The sequence below is a fragment of the Taeniopygia guttata genome, chromosome 2, assembly GCF_048771995.1.
Source record: "Taeniopygia guttata chromosome 2, bTaeGut7.mat, whole genome shotgun sequence".
Classification (NCBI taxonomy): Eukaryota; Metazoa; Chordata; class Aves; order Passeriformes; family Estrildidae; genus Taeniopygia; species Taeniopygia guttata.
Window position 1 is genome coordinate 98,940,142 of NC_133026.1, and position 27,585 is coordinate 98,967,726.

General features: G+C 38.6%; 1 protein-coding gene and 1 long non-coding RNA gene across 2 annotated transcripts; both read right to left on the reverse strand.

Moving 5' to 3' along the window:
* Positions 1-9,864: 9,864 nt before the first annotated feature.
* Positions 9,865-15,099, reverse strand: LOC140682527 (uncharacterized). Its single transcript, XR_012054363.1, has 2 exons — positions 14,987-15,099; positions 9,865-10,126 (listed from the first exon to the last, which is right to left on the reverse strand). It is a non-coding gene; the product is annotated as an uncharacterized lncRNA (long non-coding RNA).
* Positions 15,100-22,764: 7,665 nt separating this feature from the next.
* MC5R (melanocortin 5 receptor) lies at positions 22,765-27,235 on the reverse strand. Its single transcript, XM_004175218.6, has 2 exons — positions 27,061-27,235; positions 22,765-26,223 (listed from the first exon to the last, which is right to left on the reverse strand). The coding sequence occupies exon 2, from the start codon at positions 26,135-26,137 to the stop codon at positions 25,160-25,162; it is 978 nt and encodes a 325-aa protein (XP_004175266.1). The 5' UTR covers positions 26,138-26,223; positions 27,061-27,235; the 3' UTR covers positions 22,765-25,159.
* Positions 27,236-27,585: the final 350 nt, after the last annotated feature.

Here is a 27,585-nt window from a genome sequence, read left to right on the forward strand (position 1 = left end):
TTGTGGGTAGAGTTACTTCATCAGCAGCTTCTCACTCTGTGACAACCTAACCAAGGATAGAGGAGATGGAGCACATGGCCAAGGTGGACATTGCATGGACATTTCAGCTGCAGTTAGCTGTACAGAAGGGTCTCCAGTACAAAAAGACAGATTGCCCTGATGGACCCCAAAGGAGTCCCATGGCCCCAGCAGTGCCCTGACTCTGACCTGGTGGTACAAGGTCAGGCAATTAAAAACCACTTTCACAGCATCTAAAGCCTCTCACGAACCTCTGTGTTATCACATTGTGAGAGCCTTGCAGGAAGTCTTGGCATCAGAATAACACCATGAGGTATAATGCAGCCTCTAAAACCAGCAAGAAATGTCTTCAGCCTCTTTAAAATCCCACCACGTAGGTTTTTCTGGCTAATTGTCCCTGACAATTTAAATTTGGTCTCAGGGTTTGGAGGCACTGAAAGTCTTGGGTAGAAGTTTTCCAATCCAGAACTACTTTCCTGGTCCAGGGACTCCTGCAGCTATTCACTTTCAAAATTAATTATTATTATCCATCATTCTAAATATGCATTTGAGCTTTTGCTTGAATTTTAAAGAGTGATCTACAGAGCTGCTTAATGCACCATTTCAGTCTCACAGACCACAGTCTTACGTTTTCATTTACTTGAGAAATGAAACCACTGCCAGGTAATTTGGGTAATCATATCATCCCATGTGACAACTAAACCTGTCTTAACTGCCAGCCTGTGCAATGAGATAAAAAGGGAGGGAAAAAAGGGCTTCAGCCCAGTGTGGAGCAGCCTATGTCAGAGAGCAAGCTGAGAGGAACTGGTGGAGGCCTCAGGGCTCTCATCTGCACTTTGCTTCCTCTTAGATCACAGTGGAGCTTTTGAAAGAAGAGGGATTTGGATAAAAGGCAGCTGCTCACTCCTGGGTGAGCAGGAGGTGGAAAGAAGCACAGCCTTGCAAGCAAGAGCTGGCTGGGTAACAAGGGGCTGAGACTGGCAGTATTTCCTATTAGAAGAGCTGGCACTAGGAGCAGTTAAAAGCCAGGGAGTAGGCCCAGGGAAAAGGGTTGATGAAGAATAATAATTTTTGTAAATAACAGTGTTAAATTAGAAAAATCAATTACTGAACTTTTTTCTGTACAGAGGGGTCTTTACTGAAGGTTTTGTCTGCGTGGCTCAGGAGTGTCAGGGGCACAAGAAAGCTCATCACACAGAGAAGTCCCTGTTTTCCCAAACTGGAAACGTTTCCAGCAAGGTCAAGATCAGGTTAGGAGAGACAATGGCAGGGAAGAAAAGAGTAATTTCTAAGACAGAGTAGCACAGCATGGGTAAGCAGAAGACAGAAGGAAACAGGTAGAGAAGACCTATTCATCTTGCATTGCTGGAAAGAAGTGCGTAGAGCTGAGAGAAGTAGAAATTAAAGAAGTAGCATTCATGGTCAGACAAACAGAAATACTGAGATGAGTGAAAAAAAGGAGAGATGTCCAGAACATGGTTTTTTCTCCTGCTTTGCAAAGCAACCAAAAATTGGTGCATCCATTTGATTTAGAGATCAAAGACACCTTGAAGTCTTATTTCTTTGGATATGTGTAAATAAAGTGATACCATAACTCATGGAAGGAATTCAAAACAGGTCCTGAAGAATTTGCAATGTAAACAGGGGATATGTTTGTGCTTTATGGCTTAATTATTAATTTATGTTTCATTTCCTTAATTTCCAAAAATATTCAGTTTCTTCCTTAAATCATCATCATAAAATTCTCTGTAATGATCATGGTCACCGTTAATGTATCATGTCTGGAGGTCAGTCATAGTAACAGTCAGATTAAGCGTGATATTTCAAAAATAACCTGGTCATTTAAATTTAAAACATATTGCACAGTCATTTGAATTTCAGATATTGATGTTTCAAAAATATCTCATGCATTACATGCTTTACATCCACTCCATAACTAAGCACCTTACAGTACCCTTTCCTCAGCCGATTGCCCTTCTAGCAACTGAGGCATGAATGCAAAATTTTGCTATTTCATAACTAAAATTACCTAATGTAATATCTATACTTACGTTCATTAGACTTTTCAAATGTTTGTCTTCTTATATTTGAAACAGAAAGTTTGAATAAAAGGCAGTACTGTGAAAAAGGAGGGCTATATAATCTGAAGGACTTTGGTGGAATTCGGTGCCTGAAACAGGAAGACCTTCAGCTGTTTCTGTTTTCCTTGCAAGCAAATGCACACGAGCTCAGATGATTCTTTTTATTGCCCTAAGCCTATAATGGAGAATTTCTCCCTTAAAAAAAGAGAGATAAGTTTACTAAATCATTTCATATTGCCTGCAGCTAGCTTTGAAGAAGCACAAAATTTCAGTTAAAGGGTTTGGAAAATATTCTCCTGAGGCAATGTGATAGGAAATGAGGGGGAAGCAGAAGTTAGTCTGCACTAAGTTAGTCTGCTCCTCCAGCCCTTCTGGATATATTAATGAAAAAGTCTTCCCCCTAAGGAATACGTCATACACACTGGCAATATTTTGAAACAAGTGCCTAAAATAAGAGCCAGAAATAGTGTTTGGCAGTTCAAAAATGCATCTGTTCTCTTAATGATACTTTCATATCAGTGTTTTTGAGTCATAGATGAAGCAATATGAAAATGAAAGTGGTTTTACTTCAGACTAGTTTTACTTACACTGATTTCAAGCTGAGGCACGCTTTTTTGTCCATTGATGAATCTCTTCCAAAAAATGTATTTGCTCAGGTCTGCTGAGTAAGTCCTGGAATGGTATCGTTGGCCTGTTTTGTGCACTGGACCAGTTACCAGCTTCTCCACAACAGTCTGAAATGTAGATTGCCTTGTCTGTGAGTTTGTGGCCCCAGCTTCCTGAATTAGGACAGCAGTGGGGAGAAGAGGCTTTTTCCATAAAAGAGAAACCTGATGCAGCAGCAGAAATGGGTGGCAGTGCCTCCAGGTTCTGAGAGGGGATATGGGTAGGAGAAGCCAGACTCATTAAGCACACAGACCTCTGCAGCAAAGCATGGCAGCCAGAGCTATAGGATAGCTCTGTGGGTGGGTGACACAGAGCAAAGGAGTTGTCAACAAATGTGGGATTAAGAAGAAAAAAGGCAAAGAAACCAACTGAGTTGTTTTAGTACTGCTAACAATAGAAATAGCGTCACCTATCAAGAGAAAAATGTCAACTACCACTGCACCCAGGATACTGTGGGTGGCAAGAAGTTGGCACAATAGCCAAAAAATAAGAAAGGTATAATGACAGAATATTGTAAACTAAGTTTAAAATGTAGATAATTGGTAAAAAAGGAATTTAATTCTAACATACCTGCTTTAAACCTAACAACCTGTGAACAATCTGAAGTGCATTCTGATTTTTGAAATGTTTGCCTTTTGAAGGATTTTCTATCTGTTGTGGCCTGCATTGACTAGAATCCCTTCAATCCCTCAACAGTAGAGACATTTTGCTTTATTTTAAAAATCACTTAAAAAAAAATCATACTGTGCATTTTCAGGACCTATTCTTTGCTGCTAGATCTTCTACACCTTTTGTCATGACCCACTCACCCCTTTTTTGAACTAGTTGCAAGAGGAAATTTTAAAGTTGCTCTCCTAGGCTAGTTATTTCAGGGTATTTTCTGGAACAACATTACTTAAATTTATTATAATAATCTGGGATGAAGTGAGGGTCCTCTGATTAAGTAATGAACACATTGAAAAGTGGGAAGGACATGTTGTGACGATGTGGAGGAAATGTTCTTGTAACACGGAGGAGTTCCCTCATGCATTCCCCAAATGAAGCCAAGGTGGGCCAGACTAACAGTAATGTCTGAGCTGCATTATGGGAAAAGCCGCAAAAGATTTCATCCCATCCTGACCATTCACCTAAAGGATCCCAAGAACTAGGAAGTCTTTGCTGTCAGCACACACAACTTCACACACATCAGGAGGTCTCTGCAGCTGAAAAAATTGTTCACTGAAGGAATTAGTACATTAAATTAAAGGACAAAATCATCATTAGCTGGCCAAAAGAAGACTGTATCTGGAAGCAGAGGCCAGAATGCAGCCAGCTTCTATTCCTGAGGAGGAGGTTAAGGAACAGGCTGATGATATTCCAGGGAGGTAAGAAAACAGCTGTGTCAAAACCCAAACCTAATTTATACTGTGAGAAAGAAGTTAAAGGTAGAAAAACTATGCCTACAATAAACAGACTGAACTAATTAGTCTCGTACCTAGTGGTGTAGACTGACCAGTGTGTGTGTTTTTTTACGGGATTTTGGCTTCTGCTTATATAATGGGGGCTTGACTCTTCTTTTTTACCAAAGATACGTAACAAGAGCAGTGGATTTACTGTGTGGGATTGAACAACCCATACAGTAGCTTCCTTAAGGAATAGTAGCATCTCTTCAGGAGACAACTGCTCTAGCAAAGCGTAATGATGAGAGAAAATAGCAGATATTCGAAGTACACTTTCAAATATACACTTCCATGGGAGCAAATTAGCCGCAATATATGGAAGGCAGTACCCACACTTCAGCCAGCATTGCTTCCTCTCCATTCCCTGGTCATCTCTTGCTGTCTACATTTCAAATGTATGTGCACATTCTCAAAGTTAAGATCAAGATTCAGTGTGTCAGCTGTCTTAAAATAAATTTGTGTATTATCTTTGGCATCTTTTATAGACGATTTGACAAGTTACCAAAACTACAATTACATATACTTGAAACACAATTGTACCCACCCCTAAGGCTAAGCAGACAGCAGCAAACAACAGAGAGAAGAAATGCAACTAGATCCTTTTCTAAGACATGAGGAAACCATAAATTGACAACCCATGAGGACAAGAGAAAAAAATGACAAGGGACTGCATGTCTTTCATGCTGATGTACAGCTTGCTTAAATCTCTCCTTAGTTTTTCAGCCCATGACCTTTGGATCTGTGTACAGATGTCTGTTGTACAGTACCCTTTTGTTCTAGGAAAAATGTCTTTCCCAACTATAGCTCTCAGCTGGTTGCACAAGTTTCCTAATAAAGAAATGAGCTGTTACACCAGTATGGCTTTAGGTCCCTTAGAAATATCACAAGTGTCTGTGCTGCTGTAGGGGAAATTGGAAGAGCCAGAGGAACACATGCCTGTACAGAATCTGATCTAAAGAAAGTCTCTCAATGGAGGTTGTTACAGAGACCAGTCCTCTTGCCTTCATTTACAGGGGGTGAGCTCTACCTACCCTGAAAAAAACTAAAAAGAAATAGTAGGTGACTATTTGACATTTAGCTAACTACCTCACGATTTTGTCTCCACTAGACTGTCTGAGTTCTTGAACCACATATTCTGAGCTGGCAGCACTCTCTGCACACCTCTGATATGGGATGAAGTTCTATAGGGCTATTTGTACATGTGGACAAAATAGGAAGGTTAATAGTACATTTTATCAGGAGATTCAGACGTATTTGATGAGCTGACAGCATTTAGATCACCAACATGTGATACTAGTCAGATGAATAAAGGAAAGGATAAATAGAAGATGATCGATAGACAGACAGATAGAAAGATGGATGATAGATAGATAGATAGATAGATAGATAGATAGATAGATAGATAGATAGATGGATAGTATTCCATCATTCTTAAGCTATTTTGCCCCTTCAGAAGCAAAGTTGGCCACTCAATAAAGCAACACAAAAGCTTCAGAGACAGAAGCTGAGAGGTAAGAAAAAACACATTTTTGGGAAGAACAAACAGAAGCAGCCCAAATAATGATACCAATTTGATCAAAGTACAATGGACCATGACTATTTCCCACTAACAAATGGACATAAAGGGATGGTTGTTGTAGGGGAATTAAAACCTTCACATCCTTGCAGAAGCAAAAAAAAAAAAAACAGAAATAGTGTTGCCATCTACAGCACTTATGAGGTTCAAGACCTTAATAATGAAGGAAACCGCTAAAAAAAGCTACAGCTTTTGTTACAGGGAATGTAATGAGTTATTATACTAATGAAGGCAGTTTTCATGTTAGTGCCAAAGATGGTATTGCAGTCTAAGGAAAGGTCCAAAATTTCTCAAAATGAAAGCATAAAGCTATGACTGATATGTTATGCCTCATTTTGGAATAGGACTTTATTTGCCAGAATGAAGAGGCTTGCTACTTCTGTTCATCACTTTTACAGACAAGTGTTTCCCAATCTCTTGCTGCAGCCATTGCTTTTAAAAACATGAACATTTTGCAGTTCAAGGTAAGCACAGAATAATTTTATGCAGTCAGCCATGACAGCGCTTGATTTAAAGCCAATGCAATGATTACTGAAAGAAATCCCTAGCATATTTTGCAGACAGGTCATTACTTTGTCTGGCCTCTAAAAGCTTCACTGATCCAAAATTTGTATCTCTTACAGAGGAAAAATCAAAAAATTACATTAATTAACCAAGGAATAATACTGGAGTCTCCATCAAAGATGATAATATATTCCCTTCTAAAAGACACATTCCAATCTGATTTATTAACAGATGTGTCACACTGGCAGAAGATGAAATATTTTTCTTTATCTTTCACTGAAAGTATTATTACATCTACTTAAATCAAAGGCTATCAGAAAACAATAAATTCTTCACTTCCTTTTTGCTATGTTGATTAAAGTAAAAAGCTATTTCTCTACCTAGTCATGTCAGATAGAGTCTAAGAGCTTACAACATCATTATCACCATGGCAGCTATATTCATAGTGTTCTTCATTGCCTTCCCAGCTGCTGTAACTGCTGTTTTGACAAGTAGTGTATTAAAAATTAAAATTGCTCAAAAAGCTCTTCATAGATAAATTTTCTTGTGTATAAATTTACCTTTTCCCCAGATAACTAAAATACTGTTCTCCAAGGAAATTACTTTTCTTTCAAAACCCCCATATTGATTTTATTTGTAAAATTTGACAACAAAACTAAAATATTTCAAACAGAAACACTTAAAAATCAGTTGTTTGGGGGGTTTTTACTTGAGATGATAAATGGAACAAGGACATTTTGATAATGTGAAGGCAGATATCTTGGGGACAAAGGTTGGTAACCACAGTCCTCTTCATCTCTAGTAGTTGCATAACTAGAGGTTTTGAAAGAGAGTAGAAAAAACAAACCTAATTGTGATGCCAAAAAAAAAAAAAAATTACTAAATTTGCAGAAAGCCAGAGTGAATAGTTAATAATTAGTCCCTTACCCAGGCAGAGAGAAATATCTGTTTTTCAGGGAAACATGCTTCAGCTTCTTTTATTATTATTATTATTATTAATTAAGGAGTCACAGACAGAGTGTGTTTATAGGCAATGGAATAGATACATGCAGTGACCTTCAGAAATGATGGCAAAAGAAAAATAGTAACAGACAGCTGGGAATATTGTGTGTCTCACTCTGGAAGAATGTGCAGCATGGGGAAGGAGGGAAAGGAATGAAGGGAGGGAGGGAGGGAGGGATCTGGACCATTCTCCCACTAGCCTGATAGCAGCTGTGGATAAATTAATGAAACTCCTTGTCTCAATGCCTAAAAGGAGACCAAGAGAACCTAGAAAAAAACTCCAAATTGCTCCATATAGGAGAAACTATGAACCACAAAAGGGACCTGAAGTTGACAACGGAAGGTTGATAACAACAGCCATTGCTCTGCAATCAGCAGTGGTACAAATGAGAATGATTCAGGGAATTCCATACTCAAATAGTACAGAAAAAAAGAGCTACCATGCTGTAGCAGTAAAGTACCCAGGAAAGGGTAAAACCAATTTTTATTGATGAGCTAATAACCTATAAATTTCTCTAGTTCCCTTCAGTTGTCAATAAGTTTCACAAAAACACTTCAGCAACAAAATCCACTTTAAAGAGATGGGATAAAGAACTTGGCAAGTACAGCACATGTGAAAGAGAAGTGGAAAAATATGTCAGTCTGTCTGCATGTGCTAGGATGATACCAGATGCTATGTAAGACATAGATTTCTTAATAAAGAGATAGCTTCATTTTTAAAATATGAATAATTCTGAAGCTTTAAGTATATAATCTTCATTGACCTCATCATAACAGGGCAATGAAAAGGAGACAAAACAGAAAAGGGGTCTAGTTCATTTGTGATGGCCCCACTATCCTTCCCTGAGTTCTGTCATCCTGGTCAACCCATTACTTTCTCTACCTGTCCCTAAACTTCTTGAATCATCTTTGACAACTTCACCTTTCATCACAGAACTTTCAGTCACTTGAACTGCTCAAGCAGATCAAAACTGCTTGAAGGAAATTTCCTCCTTTTCTTTCAGCTTTTGCAAGAATGCGAAGTCAGAATGAACTCCAGTGTCATGTCTTCAAAACAGCACGGGTCACTTGCGACCTGTGAGATGCCTCTGTCACCGTTTTAGTCATGTTTCACTGAAGTTATATGCAGCTTTTTATCTACTTATTTCTGCACCTGTATAATTCCTCACCTCCAGCTGCACAACCAAGGCTTTGAGAGGAACAAAAGCTCTTTTTTTTTCTCAGAATGACAAAAAGAGTTGGAGAATTTGGCAGAGTTTTGCAGAGAACTGCTCTCATTACCCTGCAATATTTAGACCTTCAGCAGCATAGTTTGCCTTAGGAAATTATTCTTCCACAGAATTTTGCTTGGAATAAAATCTTCAGAGGACCATAGTGACATCTGCAGCTCATGCACCACAGGTTTCTAAAAAGAAGGGCAAGGTTTTTGCTTCTATGAAACAGTCTTTCATCCCTGCTGGTTATAGATGAGTTCAGTGCTGCTCTGTTCTAAGTAGGCAGTTGTTGTTGGTGAACCACAGGTGGCAGCTCAGCCCCACACAACTCACTCACTCCCCTGCAGTGGTATGGGGCAGTGAATGGAAAGGTAAAAGTATGACAACTTGGGGGTTGAGATACAGAGAGTTTAACTGAGCAAGTGAATACGGGACACGCAAGCAAAGCTAAACAAGGAATTCAATTACCACTCCCCGTGGGCAGGCAGGTGTTCAGCCTTCCCATCCCCAGGAAAGTAGGACCCTATCATATCGGCAGCTTTTAAAGACAAATGGCATCTCTCTGAATGTTGCTCCTTTGTCCTTCTTTCCTTAAATATTTTTATCACTGAGCATGACACCATATGGTATGCAATGTCCCTTTGGCCAGGTGGGGTCAGCTCTTCCACCTGTGTCCCCTCACAGCTTCTTTTGCACTCTCAGCCTCCTCACAGCATAAGGAGCTCAAAAGGGGCCTTGCTGCTGAATAAACACTGACCAGCAATAACTAAAACATCAGTTTGCTGTCAAAACTGTTTTGGTCATAAATCCAAAATATAGAACTGTACAAGCCATTGTGAAGAAAATTGATCCAACCAAAACCTGTACCTCAGTGTGAAGAAATTATATTTGCTTCTGCTGTAGAAAGGATGATCACTTAAGACAAACAAATAAATAAACTTTGTAAAAACTATCAGTAAACTTTAAAGGAGAAAATAAGAGTAGCACCAGTAGGATCCTTAGTGTCACCAAGTACCTAAGTTACCTTGAAGGAAGAGAAAAGGTGGGGAAATATGCCATTAACTTTCCATTCAAATTATGGCTTTCTCATTGCTTTTAAAGATGGAACTTCAAATTCCAAGTAATTTATGGATTTTTCACATATATTTTTACTTGATACTCTACTACTATAGAATACTACTGCACTAGCTGCCAAATAAAGCAGTGAATTATGTTAGAACAGACCTAGGAAGTGTTAAATAAGATTGCTTCACCCCCTTTTTGGAGAAGAGGTTAAAGCTTTTGGGGGTTTATATTTTGTGCTTACTCTTCCTTTATACAAAACATTTATTGTTACAAATGGATGCTTTCTCATGAAGGCAATAGACAGGTGAGAACAAAAGTGTTTTATTGTTTATATGGAATATGCTTGCTCACTTCTGCTTTACAGAGACAACACTTAGCTGAAGTGAACTTGCACAAAAGCTTATTAAGTGAAAGTGGAGAAGCAGGATGTACATCCCTGTTTTGACTCGCAGTACTGTATCTTGTGTTCAACTGGGACATTTGGAACAGTCAAGGACTTGTGCTTCCTCACTTGTCAAATGGAAAAAGCTGTGGTTTCTGGGGCAAGGCAGTCAAATGCTCCTACAGAACAGAACAGAACAGAAATAAACGGTACAATCTTTTTTCTGTGGCCATTAAGAGAATTGATGTCAATACAGTTCAGGCAAGCTACATGACCAACACTGGAATAAAGTGTATTTTTGCAAATTGGGTTAGGATGCATTAGCAGAAGCCCACAGCTCTAATCTAGCTTAGCAGATATTCTTATAGCTGCCTAAAGTCTAACCATGTTCCATTGCAGCCACATTCCTTTTCAAAGCTGCAGTTTGTCGGAAATTATCTCTGTCACATCCTCTTGAGAGTTTTTTAGCTGCCACCAGGTATTAGCAGCTCACTGAAGCAGAACTATACAAAAGAAACAATAGGTTTCAAGTTTTCACCCTGTTTCCAGTCTTCAAAGAAAGACTGACCTTTATTGCATAATCCACCTCTCCAGAAAAGTCTGTTAGCCCACTGCTTCATAGCAACAAAGCAGTGAAATATCAAGTGATTCCATATTTGAACTAATGTAAAAGGAGATAGCAAAAAGATAAGCCTGAATGAATACAAATATTTTTAAATCCAGTCCTTTAGAGCCAAAAAGTCCCAGTGTAATTTAAAACTGAAATCTTAACTGGCTTGAAATTATTGATTTTTCTAAGAAAAAGATAACATAAGATGTTACTCCATCAGAGGGAACATCCTTTTAAAAACATTTGCAGAGAAACAGAACTTGCACCATTTGTGCTCCTACAGAAGAGATGTCTCAGACACACAAAAAGAACCTCCTGTATCTTCAGAAGGTTCATATACATAACTTTCAAGGTATAAAATGGTCATTGGATGATAATGTTATACTCTTGATAATTACAGGATCAAATAACTGAACATGGAAATGCAAGTCTCTCTGTCTGACATCTTAATTGTAAATTCAATTGGTTATTGAGAATCCAATTGCTTGTGGAAAATCTGGAGTTCAAGTCTGTAAGTGTCTTTCTCTTTTGGCAGCTATTGTTTAGATGTTTCTGTGACTCTTATGAGATAAATAGACCTTCTAGTTAGAAAAGTGTTTATTAAAAAATGTGAAAAGGGACTTTTTACAAGAGTATATAGTGACAGGACAAGGGAAATGGCTTTAAACTGAAAGATGGTGGGTTTAGACTGGATATTAGGAAGACATTCTTTACTGTGAGGATGATGAGGCACTGGAACATGGAGGATGATGCAATTCTGGCTGCCCAGAAAAGCTGTGGCTGTCGCATCTCTGGAAGTGTCCAAGGCCAGGTTCTATAGGGCTTTGAGCAACCTGGTCTGGTGAGAGATGTCCCTGCCCATGGCAGGGCAGTTGGAAGTAGGTGGTCTTAAAGATCTCTTCCGATCTGTGTCATTCTGTAATTCTATGGTCCTGCTCCAGTGAGAAATACACTATGAGCCAACAGCAGACAAATGTTGCAATCTGGGAGGAAAATTCTTCAGAGTACATCAGGAAATAGCAGCAGGTACTTTTGGGGAATTTTTCCCTTTTTATCAAATCTACTCTGCCTACACTGCTCTTGAAACAACAGAACAAGCTGATTCTAAGGGTTTCAGAAGCAAACCTGGGTTACAAAAATATGATCAGCTTAAGATCAGCTGACATTACCAGAGGTGAAAAAAATTTCTAGTACAGTGCAAGTCCAGTTTCCAGGCCAAGGCAAATTAAACACTTGAAACTGAATGGATAAAGAAGAGCAATGGGATAAAGTATTCTTGAGCTGTTGTTTGGTTGTAAGTGGGCAAAATTACTTCCCACAGTGTCTCACACTAACATAGAGGAGCATTTTCCATTTTCATTCTCGCCTGCATGAGGGAAATGCATGACTATGAGATGACTGGAGCAATTAATTAAAATTCACTCCATTTTTTTGCCTTTGTCTTCTTACAGTTGCACAAGTTCTTTTATTCCCCCTATAGCCAGGCTGCAGCTTTCAGTCTCAGTCACAAAGGAGAAAAATCCTGCCTCATATACAACTGGCCCACAAATTGTTGAACTGAAATAAGGAGAATGATGTGCAGTGTGATTCATCCCTCAGCATGATCCAAATAGTCTGTCTCTTCACCTCTCCATTCATTTAAAAAGTCCATTGTACTCCAGATTTCCTGGAGTTCTACTAAGAATAGGTATTTGGAGATATTTTATGTCTCAGCTTTCTACTGCTGAGACAGTCTTTGGGAAATTCCTACCCCATGTTTACTGCATTTTCACTCACTTTTAGTTTGAGAAAAAAAGGCTGAGGCATAATATATTTTTTTCATACATTCATTTTCTTTTAAGTCCATTAAGACTTAAAAAAAATTAATCAGAAAAAATTAAGTCTATAGTAAGAATTTTAAAGAAACAATAATTCAAGGGAAGAATATATCCAGAGTCCCAATAATGATTACCTTTTATTTTGTCACTTAATTATAGGTTATCATAGATTATATGATTGTGTATGAAAAATGAAGATCAGCATAATACCATTCATATAACTGGCAACTAAACATGTCCTTTGAAGGTCTCCCTGTCTTTCCTCTTGTGTAGAAGAAAACAAAAATGTACCACCAGAGAACATCTGAAATGTGTGTCTTCCTTCTAAATACCCTGTCTGCTGCATAAGGACTCATGATGTTTACTTACACATTTTCCAATCAACATCTTAATCACAATCTTTGTATCCCACCACCCCCCACTGCTCCTCCCTATGCCAAAGCCATAAAAAATCAAGGAGCTGGCAACTCCTAATGGCCTGCAACCCCTGGTCTGCAGACAGAGAACCTGGCAAAACTGTCTGGATCAGGAGATCCCAAATGCATTTTATGTGGACCTCAAACAAATTTTAAGAGGATCCAGTGAAGAAGAAGATCTAAATAATCAGAAATTTGCAAGCACTAGCAAGAAAGGCATCTGTTTGGAAATAATTTTTTAAGCCACTAGATTATGGTGCCACTAAAATGATATCCAGATGTCACAGATGTCAGATTTAAACAGGAATTTGTGCTCAAACCAAGTTAAATTTTAAACATATGCTTGCAAACTTCAGAACTGGTCTAGAACCCATAGTCAAATGGTTATTTCTAAATTTATCCCAAAGAAATTCTTCCACCTCATTCAGTAAATATTCTTTCGTTTATTTTTTACAATTTTATTTAAACTGGTTTTCATCCTGGTAGTTGAAGAGTGATTTGAAATGACAGCTTTCACGTGTGGGAATTTAAACAGGAATATTGGCAGATATGAATTTCAGCTGATTTTTATTGTTTCCCGGCATTTTACCTCCTCCAACTTTTGTAGTTCCTTGCAACCTACATTAAACATTTTAGAAACAAAATACATAAATAGCCAAAGCTATGGATGATTAGAGGTGCAGTGACAGTAATCAATGCAAAATAAGATTAAATAAGGCTAATCATGGTTGATTCAAATAAGGTTAAATAATTAGAGGGAATTAAATTATTGATAAAATGAGTCACGTCACTGCTAGATCTAGATAAATTAATTTTAGCATATATTATTCCATGAACTCAATTCCACTTTCTGTTTTGGTGGGCGGTTTAATCAATTCATTTATTCTACCAGTGTTTCTTAGTACAGAATTTTGTACAATGCTGCTTCACAGTTCAGGCTGGTCACTTGTACAAATATGACTTCTGACTCAAACTTGGTGTTAAATTTCATCCATTTCATATGTTCTGGTCTTAACCTGAACTCATGAAAGCTTTTGTCATGAACTCTCACATTTATAAATGTAGGAAGATTTCCTTTGGGCTGTATTTATTTACCCCTTAAGAAGAATAGAGTTATCAATGTTGACATTCTTTGCTGGGAAAGGGACCTGAATATCTGCTAAATTTTCATTAAACTTATTTCAAAATGTTAAGACCAGAATGGATTAAAACGATCCACCAGCTTGACTTTCATAATTAAGACCATAAAAATCTCATCCTGTGATTTCTGCACCAAGGTGATTGTTAATTCCTCACTATTAACAATGCAGTTTCAGCAAGTTTTCCCACTACTATTTTCACAGCCTCTCGATTTATTACTTTAATGCAGTGATGGCACCAGACACGAAAAGTTACATTTCCAAATGTCTGTGGGAAAAAATTACTTCTTTGACAGTACCTACATAGTCTTTTACAGGTGTTTTCTTGCTTTATTCTAGCTTCAATATGAAGTATGCACACTGTATGGAGAAGGGATAGAGGTTAATGAACTTTTGCAAAAACAAATTGTTTGATGAGTCATGTCATATCCTTAGGCACTTGAATTTGCCAAGTACAGAACAGGAACACAATGATCCAGCTAAGCAATTTACTCAGGGTCCGTCTACCTCTTGCATTGGGCCACAATGCAGAGGTCTTTAAAGCAGCGCTAGGCAAGTTGGTGCCGAAGTTTGGAAAGCATAGCACTGCTGGCACTGTCAGAAAATGGCTGTTACACCCAAGGACAACACCAAATTTTAGGTGGCTAAATGACCTGGGACCCTCAAGTCAGTCTGTGTGCCATATTTTCCTTTGTTCTGCTGGGGCATTGGGTGTAGCAGCAGGGTCTCTAGTGTGGTTCCACTGCCCCCGAGTCATCAAGTCCTGCAGATTTCAGAAATACAGTTTGCAATTGTGAAGAGCAGCCTCTTCTCATGAATTTGCTTGAACTGGAGACTAAATCAAGAATGCTGCCATAAAGCTAACGAGCAGTGGGTGCCAGTCAGCTACAGATGTTTTCAAAGAGAAACCTGCAAACTGAAAAATTGCCCTCAAACCATCTAATTGCAGATAGACTAAGAGTATTTTAGATGAAGTGCCTATGGAAAAGGTGAGTAATTAAAAACAGCAGCCTTAGAAAAATAAGCATCAAAAAAAATTTTGCTTGTTTTCACTCACCACTGATTGTCTCTTTCCCATAGGATGAATCCTTTTAGAATCTAGTCTGTGCCTGCAGTGCAGAGGAATGTGCTGCTACAGGAGGTACAAGCAGTGCTTATTACGAGCTGCTATCAAAGTCCATGGTTACTTAAGGAACAGATTCTCAGTTAACCCATAATGCTACTAGAGTGGATAAGTAGATTGGTAAAAGAGTAAAACTGAAAAAAAATAATTACTCTGAGATTAGTTGAGTTGTTTAGAGTATGGTGCTAATCACACCAAGGTTGTGGGATCAAGCCCCATTTACTTAAGAGCTGCACTCATGATCCTTGTGGGTCCCTTCCAACTCAGAGTATTCTGTGAATCTGTGAATTACAGCTGCTTCATCTGCAGCATAAGCAGAGGAACACTGGTAAAGGGTCACAGAAAGCTAAGCAGTGATAGCCCTAATGCCCCCAACAAACTGGGAGTCAAATATGCTTTAGGAAAGAAGTAGAAAATATTTTTAAGTGAATCCTACCTTATAGAAAGAAGAAAAATTTATTTCAATCTTTTTAGAATGAAAGTTGCTTTAATTGATTTTGTAAATAACTCAAGATGTAGCAAAATATTAGATTAAAACTGTGGATGTCATTAACAAATCTCTGTCTAATTTCCATCTATTTTTCCATTTCAAAGGTAAGAACTAACATTTCATATTCTAACTTGCCTTTTTTACAGAGAATTTCAAATTCTCCCGGGAAATAACAGGGAGAATTTGACACAAATGTCTTTTTTTGCCTTGTTTGTGGTTTTGCCAAGGCATTTGCACTACAAATAATGTTTCAAGGCTACCATCATCCTCTTAAAGTCCTTGAAATACAGTCTGAGCATGCCTCTTTCTGGAACTACTCAGCCCCACACTACAGGCCAAAACCAAAAGAAGATGGATGCAAATGTTCAAATTACAGTATCTGTTAGGAATTATTAAGAATCAGTAGTTTGTCAAGTTGAACTATGTTGGTCAGTTCGGGATAGAGGTTCTTTGCTATCTGTATGCTATTCTGTCTGCCTCACGAAGTTTCCCTGTCTGAAATGTATTTTAAATGAAGGCAGATATTATGTTGAAAATACATTTAAATTGAAACCTCCATAGGAAAATGCACTACAACTCTCAAGTACTGCACTGCATTTTGCTATGGAGGTTTTGCATTTCCTATGGAGGAAATGTACTGCATTTCTCAAGTACAACTTTTAAGGGGTCCTTCCCTTGTGGCCTAGCTTATTAGAAAAAGGAACAGTAGTCTAATAAAGCCTGACCTTACCTAACAGCTGAGCCAGTTGCTACCAGTAGCAATGAATATGAAACCTTAAGCCTTGAAATCCTAACAGCTGTGACTGTTCAAATTAATTAATAAAGTGGGGTGTATTTGGTTTATTTCAAAGCACAGTCCTACTCAGCACAAGCATTTCAGAGGACTAAGGATGCATTAGTAAGAGGGATTACTTGTGTGCAAAATGCTCTCAGTTCAAAAAAGCCTCCAGACACTTTCACCTTCTGGTGTCACAGTGTCATACTCCCTATCCTTAACCTATGCTTTAGCAATGTATTTATTTGTTTATTCAAACAGCAGTCATCATAGCTGCTGCTTCAGAGTTTTTCACATTGCAAGGACATTTCAGGCATGTTGCAAAGATAGCATTCACAAGCAACCAGCCATAGTTGAGAAACTAGAAGAAGAAAATAAAAGAGAAGTGTTACTTAACCACAAAGGTATGAGATCAGTATTTTAGAACTCTACCTTCAAAAATACCTCATCTTTACCTCCATGCCTGCACCCTTGGGACAATGCTATACTTCAGCAAGCAATCTTGCAGTCATTGTTTGAGATTTCATTCATTAGTGTTTGAAAAATACTTTGAGATTCTCAGAAGGGAGATGCTACAGTATTCTAAATATCTGCCTAATTAGCTCTGATCAGAAGATTCAAGAGGAGAGATCAAAAGTATAATTGAAAAATGAACTGCAAAACAAAACACAACAAAAATCAACTTGAAGATGGTTAAATACCTTCCTATTTATTTACGGAGAAGGCTTAGTATAGCTCTTCCAAAATGCATGACTTCCAGGGCCACATGGACATCCCCACCCAGGGCTGGAGTGTAGATGAGGGGCAACTGCTGCAAGCAGTAGTCTTAGGATAAGGTCTGGTAGTCTCCACAGGGACTCTTCTCTATCAAATCTGCTAGCTCACCACAGATTTCCTTCATTATTGTTAGCCCTAGTCATTGTCATTAGGTGCTTTTGTTTTTATCTAGGACCAGAAATGCTGGCACTACACGGGCTGTTATTAATTCGGCTAAGTTTTAAAGTATGTGTAGGGCTGGGTGTCCAGCCTCCCTACATGCTCACTTTGGTTCTTCCCTGAGAATTAAACCTTTCATTATTCAGCCCAGTTATTTATTACCCTCTGTACAGTACAGTCTTCTAACTGACATTTTCAGCAAAAGGTCATCTGAAATACACACGGTGTTCCTTGTATTGCCTGCCTTCCCCTCTAAAGGTCCACCAGAGATAATGTTGTGTTTGTCATCTATTTACTCATTACATTGTGCAACAGCCCTTTGATCCCCGCTTGTCCACATGCCAGGTCTGTCTCACAGGAGGTAGCTCTAGGGTGGCTTTCCTCTTTTCCATTTCCATCCAATTAAGCTGGACATATTTTCAATATCCCCCACTCTAAATAAGAGCATACAGTGTATTGCTTAAAATGCCATGGCTAAGTTCAGTTATGAATTGCACCTGACTGGGGCACCAGGCAAAACCGAGCAGCTGCTGAGAAACTGGGAGCATAAATTCACCTGTCACTTATACTTAAATCCTTGCTCCTTCCAGTTTTCTGGAAACTGAGCACCTCTGCTTTGGACGGCAGGCACACCAAGAACCCACAGACTACTGATACCATCTTTAAAATTCCTTCAAAGTTAATAAAATATATGTTTCTCCTCTTATTTCTCTAATGCGACCATTCAACTTTCCAGAGTGCAACTAAACCATCAGACTAAACAAATACCATCTTTTTGTTCACAAGGCTTTCCTTCAAAAATCTACCTCCAGATTCAGGAATGGCCACACAAATGTCCCTTTTCAATGTCAAAACCTGAATATTTAGCAGTTCTGTTGTGAGATGAAAAGTTTGGATTTCATTCAAGGATTTACCTCCTACCTCTTCATTTTTTATGCACTTTATGCAGGGATATAAACTGTCATTGGAACTGCATTGAAGTTCAAGTGATTCATCTCTTTTCTTTGCCATTTGGAAGGAGGACTATTCAAGGACCTGCTTTCCAAATTATGAGTACCAAGCATAGCACCTTACACCAAGAGAAGTCAAAGATTTAACTTACCTTTTCCAAGTGACTTAAACAGTTTCCATATGACGTGACTTTGTAGAGAGCCCCAGTCACAGCACTGGATCTTGGGGACCCATCAAGATGGGTTCTCAGTTTGAGGAACATAAGAAATAAATTTCTTTCTTGACACACTGATTTTCCACTAATGCTTAAAATTTTGTTGTTTTCCTTTCTGAAGGAGGAGCTTGAAAGGTACCATATCCTGAATTCCTATTATATGGCTCTGTGGGGAAAAGATGTCTTACAAGACACTTCATTGGAATGGGATTCAGTCATACCTGGTGAGGGTCTTGCACACAGACTTTCAGCCAAGTTTCCAGCAACTCACTGACTCTACTCTAAAACTGAATTTGGCACAAGCATGCATACCAGGACACCTTTTAATGCAGCCTGGTCCTCACAGTAGGAAAAGGCTATTTGTCTTTTGTTAAGAGTTAGGTGTGAACTTAACACAGACTTAAAATTCTTGCTTGCCCAAGCTCCACCACTTATGTACTACTCTGTGAGCAGAGAACAGGAATGTCATCTCCTTTTTATAGCCAGGGCTCTTTATGCTGTCTAGGAAAAGCTTTTGTGAAAGAGCTGCTTTTAGTTTCAGTGAAGTATCTCTGAGCTCAGGTCCATGCTGGCACTACTAATCTTGATGTTGATATATATTAATAACAAGGTTAAAGTAGAGGAATCTTTCCTACTATTCTCTGAATGGAAGAATATCCTGGACAGATTCCCTTGACTTTAAAAAGCACAAGGAGCTTCTGAAGAAGAAATAACAGTCTAGGTAAGGCTAACCCAGCACTACGAACTGTGGAAATGTAGAATTTCAGGGACTTGAGTTCTGACTCAAAAACCATGCAACGCTTTTCAGAAAGAAGTTCAGAGCAAAGGAAAGGTATAATACAAAGATGATAGTTACTCCTAGGGTCATATTTTCAGGGTAAGTGAAGTTGGCACAAAATATCTGTGAAAAATAACAGTGAAAAAGCTAATTCATTGGCCACTTTACTTATTGCCTGCCAAAAGCAATTGTACCCTGTTAAAAACCTGGCAAACTAAAGAGAAAAATTAATCCCATTTTGTTGTGGGTTTTTGTTTTGTCACTGTTCATTAAGGTATTTATGCAAGAGAGCATCAAAAAAGTTCATGTGATGCCTTTACAAATCATCTGCAGCCAGCATACAAAGCTGATCATTCCATTTCTCATCGTGCTTTAATCAGGTGTAAAACCAGCCTAATTGAAAGGAGGGGAGTGATAAATCACCATCTGGAGGTAGCTGTGCAAATTACATGCTTACCACACTTCTCAAGGAAATTATGAACTTGTAGGAGGAGTTTTGTCTGAACTTGAGCTCCCTGATCCTCAACCACACAGAGCATGGCTGGGACACGAGGCCCTTCCAGCCTCTGTGGCCAGGCTTCCATCCCATTAGAGGCAGGGAAATGAAATGTATTTTTGGCCTAAGTTTTGTATGTCCTTACCATCAAAAATGAAAGCTTCTTTAGAGAACAGAGAGCATTTGTTCCCATGAGCATTTTAGAGATCTTGAAATTTTCCAAATTATAGAGCATGCTGTACTAAATGAAAGTATATTGTTACACACTGCATAGACAACAAAAGAGGCAGCAGCACCTGGCACTGTGGAAATGTAGTTTCCATCTAGATCTGGATTATCATTTGCTTATCTGGTCCCCTCTGAGCCAAAAACAATATAATAGGTCTAGGAAAACAACATAATGACAACAAGGTATGAAGATACCAGTAGATATTAAATAGGCCAGGGTTCTTAGCTGGCAAAGATAAAATTTATAGAAGAATATCGGGGAGTAGGATAATGACACAAGGGAAATGAACGGAGACTAAATATTTATTTTCTTTGCAACATAAGGATGGTAGGGCAATGAAGAAAACTTACAAGCAGATGTTTTATAAGTGAAAAAAAAAAATCCTTCTTCCACTCAACAGATCTAACTTGTGAAACAAGACGTTTCAGATTAAAATAAAGAGATCCAAGAGTGATTAGGTACATTTGTGTAAGGCCCATTCTTTTAGAGCTATTGGTCACAAATCTGTAAATATAACATCCTGCCCAAGAAGTCCCTAAATCACAGCTTCCTGGGAGCTCTGCTGGCATTCCAAAGGATTACTAGACACAAGTCCAGACTTTACATAATGTCCCTAAAGAGCTGCCCTTTGTTTTGTTGAAAACCCTTCACTCCTTGCTCAGCACAGCTGGTCATGCATTCTTAGAGCTTTTTAAAACAAGCTGCTCAAAAGAAACTGTTGTGGGAATAATGCTTAAACTATAAGAATTTAACAAATTTACTAGATCTTTAGTTTAACTGGTGCTAGGGGAACACTGATCTCCTATAATTTTTAAAACCTCAAGATGCAAAAGATACTTGAGGTTTTTTCCTTCTACATCAGATTTTGACTGTTGCTAGTTTGTTCACAGGGAGAGGAAATACATGAAAAACACGCTGCAGACTGGAAAGCAGTGTAACAAATAACAAAAAGCAGAAAGGTTAGAGGAAAAGGAACCATATATTCTCACATGCATTTCATCTGTTAATGTCATCTGTACTTGCATTTTGTATTTGGGAGTAAAAACTGATGTAGACATGTATGTAGGTGTACACATACACCTCAGACTCTTCTGTCCTGCATGAAGAACAGGAGGATAGAAGATACTCACAGCTCAGGTTGTAACACAGGCTAAGATTAGAAAAGGAGGGAGAAACATCTCACCTGGAGATAAACTAGCAGAGAGTCTTAGGCAGCTCCACCACAGCCTGCATGACTTTCTGTCATGTGAGGACGTCTGTCCCATATGAGGATTCTCACTTCCACATCCATGTTCTCAAATCTTCCTCACCCTCCCTGCCTAACAGGAAGGGCCCTGTACATGAAAACCAGCACAGCTGAAGACTCGGACCATCCTTTTCACTTCCTGAACACAGCAGTGGTCACCATGAATTGGTCTTCAAGAAGCTGATGAGCAGCAGAGGAAGCATTTACTGAAAAATAGGCGGGAGAATCCACAACAAGACTTTGGAGTAAAACAGAATCCTTGAAGATTTCAGAGAGCGGACTGTGAGGGAGTTGAGTTGTTTTCCCAAAGGTTTTAAAACCTTTCTGCCTTCCTAAAGTTTGTGTGTGCAGGAAATTCCTGTGCTTTCTGCACTTATTTGTGCAGGATCCACAAAAAATGCAACTCCAGTCTCCAGAGAGATATTCTGAGGTTTTCGGAGGAGATAAGCCTAAGAGGTGGGAATGAATGTGCAACCACTCTTGAAAGGGTTACACAATATCTTAGTGGACTGCTGGACACTGGTTGCACAAAGGGTGCAGACCTGTAGATTGTAGATCTAAAAACAATCATCCCTCCCAGCCCAGACTCAGTGGCACCGGTACTCAGTAATTAGACCTTTTTGTGACAGATTTGTGCCCATTTGGGAAGCAGGATCATGAAGCAACTTCTTCGCTCCATCCAGTTATAACCATTTTGTTTTGTAGGAGATGCTAAGGCTCTTTGGGAAACTAGTACTTCCTAGAAACTTATTGTGGCCTTGGTATGGAGAAAAAACTTCTATTTTTCCTTTTAATATTCCCGCTGATACTAATCTGCTTAAATGCACATGACTTTATAGAAGTTGATCCCACCTGCAACAGGAGGGAGATTGGATGACTTGCTTATTAAGAACTTTTAAACTGTGACACATGAGTTAGAAGCAGTGAAGTGTTCTATCATCAAAGCAACAGTGAGCAATAAAAATTAGTTTTGGCGCTTTGGGGCAGAAATAGTGGGATTCAAGTTTCTTTGTCCTGTGACTAAAGCTAAACAGTAAATGTCTGGCTGGATAAGCAAGAGTAGTGTCATTAACTGCAGGGACATCATCCAACAAGTCTAGCAACTAATTTTTCGTGACTGTCCTGTGACAGCAAATTTCCTGCTTACACAATGCTGGCTCATCCCAGTCTATCACAACACCCAGTGTTTTCCAAGCGCTGACAGAAGTGACAGTATGCTAAATGTTCCTTTTATTGCACAGCTAAGCTGGAGAAAGAAACATGCTAAAGCTTGTCATGGTCTCCCAGAGATATGTATTTTATATTCATTACTAGAGTGTAAACAACCTGTTTTGCAGGAAATGTTCTAGCCTGTTTTGAGACTTTCATTTCACTTTTAAGCTGTTTCAGCTACCCACCGGAAAAGCTTATAATGAAGATGTGATTCTGACACCCAGGGGAGCATAGGTATGAATGTAAATACACTGTATTAGTCTGTAACTCTCATTCAGAATGTTTCTTAAGAAGGCATCTGTTTAAATGAGACACAAAAGTCTGTAATGCAATATTCCCTCTGTGAATAATGTAGCAGAAACATTACATTGAATAACCAGAAATGTGGGCTGTTCCAGCAATCCAGTTTAATAGTTTCTTCATATGTCTGTGTTTATACATCAAACAGATTTCAAACAAAACAAAAAAGAGTAATATACAATTCAAGAAAATACCAAAAACTATTACAGTTTTGGTTTCCCCTTAGTTGATTTACAGTTATGTACAAAACTGTTTTATTTGCAATACCCAGTGAAGATTTAATGATTTATTTACATCAGCTGGTGCCTTTCACTATGCAGTGGAACTGTCTCCTTTTGTCATTTACATTCATAGTTTCAAGAGCCAACATTTAGAGATTATTTATGGATAGGATTAAGAGATGGACTGAAACAAGGCAAAATTCTCACTAATGACCACCAGCATTCTCTGAAATCCCATTTTCAGATATAGCTGAAGGAAGACTCTAGCCCCTAGTGCACTGATAATCAGTATATCAGTCAGCATAATAAGGTATCTCCAGTGAGAATAACATTCCCACTCATGTCAGAGGGAGATATATATGAGCTGGAGGAATAGCAAATTTTAAGCAGGCAAAATGTATAACTCTGGTGCTAAAGGTGCACCTTACTTCTCTTGTCAAAAGAAGAAACCTTCTAAGCAAATGAAGACATAAAGTAGGCTCTAAGTGTGTGGAGGGGAATACTTTCCAATTTTTCTTACACAAGAGATAAAATTAGGAGGGGAAAACTATAATTTTATCATTATATGCAAATTGTGTCATAGAATCACTGAATAATTTGGGTTGGAAGGCACCTGTGGAGGTAATCTGCTCCTAGTGGTTCAGAGCAGGGCTAACTTCAAAGTTTGAGTCAGCTTTCAATTTAGTGCAGATTTTTCAGGGCCATGTCAAGTTTTAAATCTCTCTGAGATGGATTTTGCACAACCATTGAGCATCTGTTCACATATTTGACCACACTTATGGCTAAAAAAGATTCCTAAAACCCAATCAGGACTTTCACCTTGGAAGTATAACCTTGCACTCATAAACTGTCTACTGATAAACAAGAGTCTTACAGCATGTATAAACCAAGTATAACAAGCATGATTCTTCCAGATATCAGAAGGGAGAGTTTGTTTTTTCAAGATATATTCAGCTATATAGGTAGTAGTTTAACACCACTTGAAATCTTTCTATGACTTAAATCACAGTACAAGATATGAACAATTCATGGTCATCAAGAAATACCAGAGTTGCACTTCCTCCCTCTTTTGTAAGCCCAGTATTTTGCACATTACACAGCTGTTGCAGAACAGCAGGCTTATGGAAGTATGACTAGATGCAAACTACTCACACAAAAATACTTGAGGGTTTCAGCTTAGAATCCCCTCAACTAAGAGAAAAACTCTTGTTTGGGGAACAAAATTCAGGACTCTGTTATAGCTACATGTCCCTGATGTTATGAAATCTGTTTTTTGCCTTTGCCTGCCATGCCTTTCGATTATCAAACTTGTTTCTTCTCTCCCAGCTTGAAAGATACAATCTACAGTAACACAAGCTCTTCACATCCAAAAGGTCTACACAAAGGCAACCACTCACTCAGTCTTTCCATCTCCACAAAATATTACATGAATATCTACAGGCTATGTTCTCTTTGCTTCCCTAGCCCTGGCAAATAAAGAAAACAGACAAACTAGAACCAGCTCAGTCTTCATATGCAGTCTTAAAATCCACCCGTGGTACATCTAGCTTCACAGTGATTTGAACATATATAGTCAGATATGACAAAGTGCTGTATCCAGCCTGGATAATCTCATCATAACATTGGCATCTTACACAATATAAATTTTATGACAGTAATAGTAATGACTGGAATACGAGACTGCTGAATTGTGCATATGTATTGATCATAACTTCTGACCAAGGTATGTGGAGCTTGATAATTGGAGCTACTTCTCTGATTTTATGTCTTCAGAAGGAAATAGCAAAAAACTTCCTTGTTAATTCTGGGCATAAAAATAAGCCATGCTTTTTTATCTAGAGAGAAAAAATTTAATTTTTTTTTTATATATAGAGAGAAAGAGAACACCAATAGAAACACACACTGAGAGGCCGGTGGGTTCATTCAGATGGCAGAACTCACTCATTTCATTTAGCAGAAATAAAAATAAGGTTTTCTCTGTATAATCCTCTTATAAATTCCAATCTTCAATAGAGTAAATAAGAGTCAAAAAATCCTTTATCCCCATAATACAGATGCACTGAGTAGCTCCAACCACCAGCAGGAGAGAGGTGTGTGGAGGGGAAGAAATGTAAAATCACATGTTAAAAAAGGGTTTCTGATTGCTGCAGGAATCATGACAGCTGAATGGAGAAAATGTTCCATACGTATTTCACCAGAATTACAGGGTGCAGGAAGGTGTTGCCTTTTCAGTCTCTTCCCTGGTTTGGTTTTATTATCTTAATATTTGTTTGATAACCCACAGAGCATTCTCAGGCTATAGCAACAAATTATTTCTTTGAAGGTCTTCCTCATTTCCTGGCTACGAAAGGCATAGATCAAGGGGTCGATCACCGAGTTGCACATAATGAGAATGAGGTACATGTTGAAGTGGGACATGAAGCAAACACAGTAGAGGTTCTGAGGGCAGGAGATCATCAGGATGAGATGAAGGAAGAATGGAGCCCAGCAAACAATGAAGATGCCAAGAAGCATTGTCAGAGTGATGGCTCCTTTCATGCTGGTTCTTTGACGGACAGAGTTGTACCCAGGCAAAGCAGCGATTTTCTTCACATGAGTACGAGCCAGGAGGAACATATGGATGTAGAGCGAGACCATGAGGAACAACATGGTAAAAAACATAGTGATGAGACAAATGACCACGTAAGTTGATTCATAATAAAGAATGAAGATAATGCCACAGCCCGTGCAAAAGGTCCAGATGCATGCAATAATGAGCCCTGATCTTTTCACTGTCATGATGTTGTGATAGCGCAGGGCATAGAAGATAGTGATGTATCTGTCTACTGCTATAGCCAGCAAGCTGCACATGGAAGCCACCACAGATATGCAGATCATGGAGTCAAAGACATTGTCTATATGACGGACAAAGGCATCTTCCATAATGACGTGTCTATTGTTTATTAAGTATATGGTTATGGTCTCCCAAGCATTAGACACACTAACCAGCATGTCAGCCACTGCTAAACTGCAAACAAAAAAATACATGGGTGAGTGCAAGTTCTTGTTCTTAACTATTGCACATATAACCAGTATGTTTTCAAGCAGGCTTACAATGCCCAGAGTTAGGAACACCTCAGCTGCGATGACCACTTGCTCACATGGCGATGCCTTGCTCGTTGCAGTAGGCACGGTAAAGTTGCTACCGAAGGAACTCAGGTTTAGTTCAGAAACATAGAATTGAGAGGATGTGTTCATCTCTGGGAGCCAACACGTTCTGTTCCTTCTGAAGGGCTTGCCAAGGAGTGTGGTAAATGCATTTTCCAAAAGGCAGAAGATCCTGCCTAAAAAAAAAAATACATAATGAAGATTACAGGCAGAAGTTCACAACATAAATACCAGCCATTTCTATTTGATTTGACTTGTACATGTCCCACCTCTTCTACACCACATTCCTTCACTGGTTCAAAATTAAAATTTAGTTGGCTCAGAGATTTTCTACCTATCCTTACTGGGAAATTAAAATCACAAACTGATTAAAAGATTCCTGCACTCTTCATTCATAGTTTTGTTTATTCTATCTGGTTCCCTGGAGTACTTCCCCAGAATGTCCTGGAAGTTCTGCTGAAAAACAAACAAAAAACAGTTTTCCCAGTCCCAGGTCTCAGACCCCAGAAATGCAGGAGGATGTAGCATTAGGTACAGCAGAAACCGCTAACTTTAATACAATATAGAGAAATTTCTATTAGTGACACAAGAAAGAATTGAACATTTTCAGTAAAAGGTTTAAATGCTTTCCTGACCTTTGTACATTTAATTTTGCATGAACATTATAAACACCTTATCTGTGCACTGTTAACATGCTCATTTAAAAGCATGATATTAAACATCTAAACAAGGAACATCCATACTTTTCAGGATACACAAAGGTTACAGAATTGGTGGGAGTAGAATTCTATTGTAAAAAAGTTTTCTCTTCCAAATCCAGAATATTTTATTCAATGGTTTTCTGGTAATGACAATATTTAGGGAAATTTGTAATTCATTACATTTTTAATAAAGGGAATATTCAGAGCTGATTGTCAGTGACTTGTTGCGAATAAAAATTCAAAGCATATAATGCTAAACAATTTTCAGTTTCAAAAAGCCACTTTTTGTTTGCAATCAAGAATTTACTGTACCTATTTACCAGAGCTGCTCCTTCAGCCGCTTTTCCTCATCTGCAAGGTTTCCTCCAGAGAGATGAAGTTTCAGCCCCCCTGACATCTGGGGCTGGGGCCTCCTTGGTGGCAAAAGATGAAAAAAAATAGAGGGAAAAGAATTAGTAAATCCATAGAGTCAAAGCTGACCACGAATAAATTACTTACTGTGCAACTGGCTTTTTATAGACTCCAAGCAATAATGACTTCAGTACTCAAACTGTGGCTCCTCCTCCCCTTCTTTGCCCCCCTGGACTTCTCTTTTCACAGATCTCATAGCAAAGGCTTGGGTTTTTACCACCATCTAGTGGCCTTCCCCCTCTCTTTCTAACTGAACAGAGATTCTGATCCGAAATTCATCATGAGCTTTCTATAATATTAAAGGGGGGGAATGTACAAGACATGCTCATCTCCTTTGTTTGTTTTCTTTGTTGTTTCTAGTACACTGACAATAAGATCATCCTGCAATCATCACTCCAAAGGAGGAGGAAAGACTATTATTGAAGT

Bases quoted from the DNA above. Each gene is read 5' to 3' on its own strand.
- MC5R (XM_004175218.6), bottom strand. From the start codon at position 26,137: ATGAACACATCCTCTCAATTCTATGTTTCTGAACTAAACCTGAGTTCC.